At 33.5% G+C, this 10,225-nt stretch overlaps 1 protein-coding gene across 1 annotated transcript; it reads right to left on the bottom strand.

Moving 5' to 3' along the window:
* Positions 1–5,250: 5,250 nt before the first annotated feature.
* Positions 5,251–9,222, bottom strand: LOC105960807 (AMSH-like ubiquitin thioesterase 3). Its single transcript, XM_088813599.1, has 11 exons — positions 9,209–9,222; positions 8,998–9,101; positions 8,851–8,907; positions 8,248–8,569; positions 7,984–8,073; positions 7,817–7,879; positions 7,395–7,469; positions 6,710–6,772; positions 6,055–6,141; positions 5,845–5,897; positions 5,251–5,712 (listed from the first exon to the last, which is right to left on the bottom strand). The coding sequence occupies exons 2-11, from the start codon at positions 9,039–9,041 to the stop codon at positions 5,538–5,540; spliced, it is 1,029 nt and encodes a 342-aa protein (XP_088669725.1). The 5' UTR covers positions 9,042–9,101; positions 9,209–9,222; the 3' UTR covers positions 5,251–5,537.
* Between the last annotated feature and the right edge of the window lie 1,003 nt (positions 9,223–10,225).

Below are 10,225 nucleotides of genomic sequence, written 5' to 3'. Positions count from 1 at the left end.
TGACACAGTGCAACAATGGCACGGTCCTGTTCCGCAGAACGTCTTAGCAAACCTTCGATGCTATGAAGTGGTTGGTTTTTCTTCCAAATAATTTGCATGGTTCTTGTATGTCTTGGAGGCTTATATAGCTGTTGAGTGTAGATTTTACGCTTACTTTACGTGGATCTTTTGTTTAGATTTAATTATATTTGTGCTTTAATTGATTGATTTTGTGTTTTATAGGTGAAAAACAAGAATTAGGTGTCCATGAAGGAAAATAGATCAAAAAAGAAAGGAAAAAGTTGCAAATAAGGAAATAAATCAAATTGGAAGAAGGAATCTCGCCACAACTTTGGCAGTGTCTACCATTTCGAGCATATCTCTCTCATACGAACTCCAAATCAGCTGATTTTGGCGGCATTGGAAAGCTAATTTCAAGGGCTACAATACTTATTTACACAACATTCCAAAATTCGGACTCCAACATGACGCAAATCGAAGAACAATCCTGATGGGGGAAAGTGGCGGAAATTGATTCCTATTAGGTTTCCACTACTTCCTTATCAAGAAAAGCCTATAAAAGCAACAAGTCTCTACACCATAAGCACGAAATTATACACCAAAATACGTGAAGAACGAAGATCAACGAAAACTCAAGCATAGTTTTTCTTATTTAATTTATTTCTTTTATTTTCTTTATCATAAGAACTACGAGTAGCTAAGTCTTTATTTCTAGGATTTTATTTGGAACCCTATGTGGGATTTATGAACCCTAATCTATGATTTTATGCAAGTTTTAATTCCGGATTATTTCTTCTACTTGTTTTATTAAGTGCATGAACTTGATCAACTTATGTGCTTTTATGTAATTGTTAATTGCATGAACCGGAAGATCGGGTTAATAATTAGAACTGTGGTAGAAGAGCCTTTGTGGTATTAACATAGGAATATAGTTAATCTCTTAGGTAGTCATTATTGAGATTTGTGCTTAATTCTGTGTTCTAGAATTAATTGCATATGAATATAGTAATTGAATCTAGAGTATTAGAATCGTAATACACGCGGAAGCGGGTTATGATTATTTTAGCATCTCATGTTAATAATCCGGGTTAATTGCTTTCATAATTGAAGGAATTGGGGGAGTAATAATCACATAGGGGGGAGAATAAAATCCTAGGCTTGTCTACTTTGATTAATCTTCATGTTTAAATTGAGTTCTTGTGTTTTTATCTTTTTAATTGCTTTAATTTAGTTTACTTTAGTTAATCTTTTCCAAATTCGACTGTGTAGGGTGGACTTGAAAACAATTGGTAGAATTTAGCGTCTAAGATTAGATAATTAAATATTCTCTGTGGGATCGATACTTGGACTTAAAAAATCCACTTTATTACTTGTACGATACGTGCACTTGCGTGTAGGTTTTCGACCAACAATAGCCACGAAAATAAGCCCTAAGACCTAACTTGAACCCCAAGAAATCTATTTAACTAGGTAATAGAATCCTAGTTGATTTCTACTTCTATTCTAGATAAGTACAAAAGATACATAACTAGAATAAAATACATGAAAATAAATCTAAGTCCTAATAGAAGTATTATAAAAATAGGACTCTAATAAATTCCAAAATAAACATGGAAAACAAATCTTTGACAATCTTAATTCCAAAAACTCGGTGGATTTCGTCGATCTTCAATAGTCGGAAATCTGACGCCAACACATACATTATATTTTATACATTTTGTATTTAAATTATTTAATCGAGTTTGGGCAGTGTGGCAGAGCCAGCATAGAGTCAGGGGCCATAACCCCCTATATTTCTCAAATCTCAGTTAATATAAATATAATATTTTATTTACAATAGCATTAACGATTTCCCATAAAAAAAAGGGTAAACTTCATTTTACCTACCTGAACTATACCCAACGTATAGAAAACCCCCCTAAACTTTGAAACGAATCAAAATAGTCCCTCAGTTAAAAATCCGTCCACTTTTGCTGACGTGGCATATTGACTTTTTTGGGCAATTACCTTTATTCCAGCTGTTGTTTAAGTTGGACAATTTTACCCCTCTGTTGTTTATAAATGTTTATGAATAAACTGCAAAAATAAAAAAAAAAGAAATAAAGGCAAGACTGCAATTGATGTTATAGTTTTAGGGACTTGATTGCATTTTCTCCAAAAAAATCTTTCATGGAAACCTCCACCATCAGCAGCCCTCTTCCTCCGCATGTTTGAAAAAAAAAAAAGTCATCATCTTATTGTCCTACCCACCAGAATTCACGTCGTCCCCATCATCTATTGGAAATCTATCTACTTCTCGGAATTTAATATAGAGAAATTCGATTTCCGCAGAGAAAATCGAAGAAGAAGAGGAAACTCCACCTGTGCGGCCCAATGAAAATGACCCGAAAAAACTCCGCCGCGTCGCCGCCGCTTCTATTCCGATTAACCACCACCGACATCTCCGCCATCGTCTCTGCCGCCTCTTTCCACAGCCCAAGTCCCATGTGGTTGATTTATGGATAAAAGTAGTGATTCAATTGCGTAAACTAGTAAATGAACAGAATATCTATTTGTTGATAACTTGATATATATATATATATATATATATATATATATATATATATATATATATATATATATATATATATATATATATATAAAGTGTAAGAATACAAACAGCTTTTTAATCCAGTTTTTGAATGAGAAGAAATAAAAAGGGAGAGATAAAGAAAGAAAAAAGAAAAATTACGAAGAAGAAGAAGAAAGGAAGGAGAAGGGAGGAAGAAGAAGTTTTAAGGGCAAAAGCGTAAAACCCCTACAAAACTAACGGTTTTGATATAAAACTAACGGCGTTAAGTTTTTTAACGTTGACCACATAAAAGGTGGGTTGTTTTGGTTCATTTTGAAGTTTAGGGGGGTATTTTACACCTTGTGTATAGTTCAGGTAGGTAAATTGAAGTTTACCCTAAAAAAAATTCATACATTCAGTTCTTCTTTCGAACTTAAAATTAAGGCTCGTATGATTTATTTTTTAAAGAAAGTAGGCCAAAGAAAGGCGAGCTTTATTGACATTAATGCTAGACAAAGTACTCTTTTTGCTTTATGTCTGAATCGTTATTTAATATACATATCTATACATTTACACATTATTATATTTCTGCAGGAAAATACATCAGATGGTAATAGAATTGAACATGAGTTACGATCAATGAAGTAAAAGATTTAAAATTTAACTTGACAATGCAAGTACTTTGAATAAACCACAAATAATTCATGACAAAATCATTCAACTGCAAACATAAAATACTTGTGCAAACTTTGGAGCACAATAAATATGTAATATATCATATATTATAATTATTTTTTAGGGTAAATTACAACCACCCCTGAAGTATGATAAAATTACAAAAAATCCCTCTTGTTTGGATAATTACATCTACCCCTCAAGTATGAATCTTCTTACACCTCCATCCTTATGGTGTCAAATTCAACATAATCATCTAGATTATGTGGAATGTACTTGTTTTGTGTAAAAATACAGCTTCTGATGCATCACAATTTGATATATACAAGCCGAAAAACACACCTTATGATCATCTTGCTTCAAAATGTGGAGTTCGAATGAGATAAAACGGGTACAAAAGTGATAATATTCCATATAACCAAGCAAATACCTCTAAATATGAAACCGCAAGGATGGACGTGTAAGAAAATTTATAGTTGAGGGACGTTGTTGTACTTACCCAAACATGAGGGGGGGCTTTCGCGATTTTATCATACATCAGGGGTGGTCGTAATTTAGCTTATTTTTTTGATGTGTGTGAAAAAGAAGTAAGAGAAACAAACATATGCATGTGAGAGAAAAGATGGTTTCGTAATAGTGCTTTCAATTCCGTATAATGGAAGTGGAGTATATTGCATATATAAGTTCGACTAGTCAAATTTTGTGCTTATGGAGCCACCACGAATTTATTAGGAGCAAGGGGGTCGGTCATGGTCCCCTATTATTTATTTTTTTTTTCATTTTTTTATTTTTTGCTTTTCGTTGAATTAAATGTTTCATATCTTCTAATTTGTTATCAAAATATCCTAGCTTTTCTAAGATTTTCTTTATAGAAACTTATTTTTAACCATTTCGGACACACTTTCTTTATCGAAGATGTTTATTCAAATGTAGTGAAAAATTGGTTCATATAAAAAATATATTACTAATTTTTTAATCGTCAAGAAAAACCTCAATAAATCGTTATACTTATACTATAGCACACATCCTTCACTTAAAATCGCCTGAAATGTTTTTTAACACGATGTTTGTACATACTTCATCAAGAAATAATTCCTATAAATAATTTTTTTAATCGTCAAACAAAATAAAAAATAAATCATATACTATATAGCACACAGTTTTGCTAAAAATAGCCGAAATGTTCATATCTATGTTGTTGAAAACTCAAACATATAGTATATAAAATACTTATTCACAAATAATCAAAAATTGGTTTATCTGAAAAACATTTCTGTATTTTTCGAACAGTCGAGCTAAATCACAAAAAATAGTATAGCACACGCTTTTTGCTAGAAGTAGCTAAAATATTTAAATCATTTTTTATGATTTTTAAACACCCAGGTAATGTAGTTGTCTTGATTTATTCGTAATCAATCAAGAAATATTTCATCTAGAAACGGTTTAACTAATTTTTGAACAATCGAGCAAAATCACAAAAAAAATAAAAAAATAAAAAATTGTGTACAATATAGCATACATTTTTTTGCGAAAAACAGCTGAAATCACCAGATTTGAAAAAATAGTTGAATCGTCAAGGAAAATCCCAAAAAATCATATACTGTATTATAGCACACACCTTTTCCCAAAAATCGATGAAATATGTCATCTACAGAAAATCACTCATTTTCAGTTAATAAAGGAAAATCACAAAAAATCGTATAAGCACACAACAAATAGATAACAGTCAACAAATTAAATGTGGAAATCGACAAAAACTCGAGCTCAAACCCATTTTTAGTTTGTTCACAAACCCGTGACCTTTTTTTTATCGAAAATAATATACCCTAATGGCTCGTAAACTTCTTATTTTTTTATTTTCATTTTTATCATGTATATATCCATAATAAATAAATTATGTTGTAAGAATATATATAATATAAAAATAATAAATTGAGCTTGAGCTCATCAGAATATACTCGAGCTCGTTACACCCCGATGCAGACGTATTGAACTCACGGGGATTGTATTAGAGCTTGAGCTAGTTTAATTTTGTTAAGCGACCATTCACATTAAGAGAAACAGATGCACATTTTCACAATGCAAAAGTCACAAGCTGCGAATAAGTTTTACAATTATTATACATAATCTCCCCCATATTAAGTGCTGCTCCTCTCTCTCTCTCTCTCTCTCTCTCTCTCTCTCTCTCTCACACACACACACACACACACACACACACACACACACACACACACACACACACACACACACACACACACACACACACACTTATATATATGTATATACCTTGAGATGAAAGAAGGAAGGAAGCTCACCGAAGATCGACCACATCAAAGGACAAAGTGGAATTCATATAAACATGAGAGCACTCCTCATAAATGGTGCTCCCATCGTCGGGCTCTTCATGAGGATGGAAACCACGCTGTTGACAGTTTCGAATTACAGAAACTCCACCAGGATCGGAAAGATGGAATATGCCATGTGGACTGCAATAAATGGAAAAGATAAAGTTGGGCTCAAAGCAACTCTAATAATACATAATTATATTAGGGGAAAATAACCACAGTGAAAAACTGCTTAAAATCAAAATAGTTGTCTGCAAATCGTTGGAATACTACGTTGATGTGTCTGTAGGAGCCATGACAATTGCAACTGCTTCTGGTAACATGACCTACAAATAAGTGAAAAGACAATTTTCAGAGCCCACATGTGAACTAGTGTAGAAACAAAAGCAAACGAGCGAAATTGGTATTCTTCTGAAACTAATTGACAGCCCATTGGTTTCTTCTTTAAATCGTTGTCCTTAAAAGACAGCTGCTAAGTTGTACCTCTATATCACTTTTACAGGTGCAATGTCCGCATAATGTTCTTCTAAGAAATAGATCTAGTTTGGTATAGCCAATTTCATATACGTACTGCGATGTAAAATTGATAGATTTGGGTGATAAATATCACAAAATTTACTTATACATGCTGGTAAAAAAACAATTATTGTGACCCCACCAAACCTTTCACAGATAGGCACAGAAGCAAAATGTAAAGTTCATTTGGGAGAGATAGAGAAGATTCTAATTTTTTTCCAAATTAATAAATCATGATTTGTATAACCTAACGAGCATGTGGTTACATAATCTGGACTGTAGGAAACCAGTGTTGATTAGCATCTGTACACAATTTAATGAGGTATCAATTTTAACACGATCTTAATATGTTAAATGAAAAAGACCAATTAAATTAGGCTAAACAGAAGGGAGTGGTATTTATGAGCCAAATGGAGGGAATCAAAGAAAAATCAAGGTATGCTCGATGCATATCTTAATTGAAAATTGCTTTTCTTCTCTCCACTTTTTGAATGTAAAAATTGCAAGAAGGTCCATCCCCCTTCTTTTTCCTTATATTGCTACCATCAAGATAAGCAAAAACTTGGGAAGTTGAATAAATGACAAGATCAAACAGCACACAGAAGAATGCATTTGGCAATACCTGATATGAATAATGAGTATGCAGGTCAACGGATGACATAAAACACGTTTGAGTTGGATGTGTCTGCAAATTGCCAAAAGTAGAATCTATGAGATGGTTCAAGCAAACATACATGGTATTCACAGATGAACTAATGTTTTTTTTATTTTTTGCTCATATAATGATCACGGTTATCGTCTCTTTCTTTCCCAAGTTAATAGGATTCTGTCTAAAGAGAGACAAGTCTCTGGACCAAGAATCATAAACAAAGAAGAAATATAGAATTGATGTGCCTATTCAAAACCAAAGTCGGACGAAATCTCATATAATAATGGCCAGATTTCAATAAACAGACATTCTACTCTGCACAACCTCTGAACAGTGAACGTAGAAAACAGAAACTATGAAGCATGCAAATTCAGTAACTTGAGATCAAATGATGAGAAAAATAAGAAAACAATAGATTATCGAGCTCATGATCGACAGTCTTGTTTTTCCCTTTTGTCTACAGTAGAAGCATCACAAACATATGAAGAATCGTGTTTTCCCAATTCCTAACCACTAGAGAGAGATCATGATGCCCGAGTATCATGTTAATCACTAGATCAAATCTAAAATGCTAGGGAGCTTATTAATGCAATACCTCAAGTAGTAGCAAAAATGCGTTAGTCTAGCTAGTCTAAGCCAGTAAGCCCCTAAGACTTACATGAATCCATCCAAGAGAAAACAGGGAACACTTGTCTTGAACCTCAAAAATCTCTTCTTCGTTGAGTGTCTGGCACTAAACATAAATAAAACATTAACTTTGAGCTTATATTTGCCATTTTGATCAGGAAGAAAAGTTGCAATGATATTATAACGCAATAAAATTAAAATAAAAAATCAGCATGCATTTCTGAACTGCAAAGTATGATATTTTGTGGTCAGGATATTTCTCAATATGAAGTATGCACAATACTTCAGAAATAAATTATCCCATTTCAAAGGGACCATGTTTCATAAATCTTAACTTCCAAAAGAATGGAGAGTGAAATAATGCAAATTTATAATAGCAGTAGAAGCATTTCATTTTTCCTCCATTCGGAAAATGCAGCTCAGATAGAAACTTAAGATTAAATAATAAAATACCGTGTCTGAAGTTGACTCCTGCTTCGGTATTATGAGTGTAGTAATATGAAATACCCTATCCTGCTGCAAATTAGAAAACAGGATGTCTTAGATGCCACAAATCTGCATGCTCACAGTAAGCAGTCATATTTGTCACTAGAAAGCAATAAAAGAAAGTGAAGACCTACAAGTGAACCAGCAAGAATACCACAAGTTTCCAAATTCTTTGCAGTATTGTCCCATGCCAATCTCAAAAATTCTTCCATCATCTTCACTGGCTGCAACATAAGCAAACAAAAGGGCATCAAATCCCCCAGAACAGTAATATCAATTACAAGACTCTCTATTAAAGATAAAAACAAACAACTTAACCTATGTTAACTCACAACTTAAAGGCAAGGCGGCAATTATCTATTTAGATTACAGGTTAAGGAGCAGTACAACAGACTCACAATATGAAGATCTTGGTAAGAACTGGAACGAGATAACCCATCCTTAAAGAGGTTTGGTGATCTGGAGTTTGCATCAGAAACTCTCGATGGACAGATTGAAAGCAGCTCTGGATGAACTTGGGCCTGAACAGGAGGTGGTGTGGGTTGTTTGGTATGACCCAAATGAAAATCATTGTTCTCCTTTTCATTCTTTACTAGAAGATCAGATTCTTCGGAATGTTGTGACCATGTACCATCATCTATAGACAACACAGACAGGGACTTTTCCAGTTTTGAATCACTGTCCATTAACGCAGGGTCATGCTGTCCGACCTGATTAACGCTATACAAATATTGATACAATATGACTATTACACTCAATTAACTTACATTATACTTTTGTGCGTGTGCGTGCTGTGTGTGACTTTTACTTGTACATATCACACTAATTATACCACCAAAAGAAAATTGTTTCAGCTATCACTAATAATGGCATACAATTGTACAGTCAGAAATTAGGAGATCAGAGCAATTATCTATTAATAGCTCCTCCCCACCTCACAATAAATAAATTCAAAGGAAAAAAAAAAGTTGGAAACTACTTAGTCTTTGTAGAATCATTACCTCGAAATTTCACTGCCGTCCATGACAACATCGGTTGGATAGTTAAGCTGGGCACGGCTAGATTAAATAACCATTCAAGAAATGGAAGTTAAGCGAGATAAATTAAGTTGGAACGAAAATTTGATTATAAGGGGCCAGTCTTATCACCATAATCTCAGCACTTGGTCCCATCCATTAACCACGAAGTCCATTTGGTCCAAAAAATTAATGCCTGCAAATCTTTCCTGCTTTGAAGCTTTACACCAATAGATCTGCCAAATATTAGATATATGTCAATCTACAGAACTTACTGAAACTGAAAATCTCATCAATCTATCTTTCAAAAATCATTTCCCAGAATGAAACTCGGCAAAGAGACCTTATGATAGAACTCCCGACAGATAAAAAATGGAAGGTGGCAAACTAATTTGATAACAGCATCATAAAGAACTCGACAAGTATTAGTGATGCAAGATTCACCAAGAAATTAAAGACCATAGCATCAGGACAAAATTAGTACCTAAAAAGGTTCTTGACGCGTCGTCGGCGTCAAGTAAGCATAATGAAACATGTGTGAAACCATAAAATTGAGTATCCTTTTCATTTTGTTTGTTAATTAGCTATGCTGGGCTAAGAATGTATTCAGAGAATCTATACTATACGTATTTTTTAAGCCTCTTGCGTATAACTCCTCGTGGTTTACAATCATTATATCTCCTGAACAAGTTTGTGTATTTTTCTAATACTCTATTGAAAGATGTACGTTGACAATACAATGTCCTGAACAACTTAACATTTTCTTTGAATAACAGATTAGGGCATCATGAGATCTGTGTTCCTCTCGGAGGTGTAGAAGAGAAACTAAATCAGAGTCATCGTATTAAGTATCGGAAAAACAGTCCCCATCAGTCAATTAAGATCATGGTTCCTAACATGACATAATAGACAGATCGATTGTTAAAAATCAAACTTCAACATCAAAACGAATATGGGTCGGTCAAGTCAGGAGAGTTCGCAAGCCATAAAAGGAAGGATTTTAATATTCTAGTGAACAACATAATTGACTCATAAATGACATGCTTTTTAAGAGAAAGGAAATGTCACTCATTTGTAGAAGTAATAAAAAGGATAAGCAGTTAATACGCCTATGCACTTTTGTTCCAATGAACTAGCAGAACAACTCAATAGATTATAACACCTAAGCACAAGTAATTTCATAAAGCACTTACATCTTCATGATCTGCAAATCAGAGGATCTCGCTAATGAAACTTGAGTACTCATTATATGGCGTCTTTGAAAATAGAGGAACTGTCACGACTAGAAACAACCAATCAAAAGAATAAGGTAACAAGTAAAAGAGGGAGAGAGAGAAGAAACTTCACAAGTCAACATTTT

This window comes from Erythranthe guttata, chromosome 14, assembly GCF_056151865.1.
Source record: "Erythranthe guttata isolate IM_541 chromosome 14, IM_541, whole genome shotgun sequence".
Lineage (NCBI taxonomy): Eukaryota > Viridiplantae > Streptophyta > Magnoliopsida > Lamiales > Phrymaceae > Erythranthe > Erythranthe guttata.
Note: the sequence above shows the minus strand (reverse complement) of the source record. Positions and strands in the feature narration are given on the sequence as shown.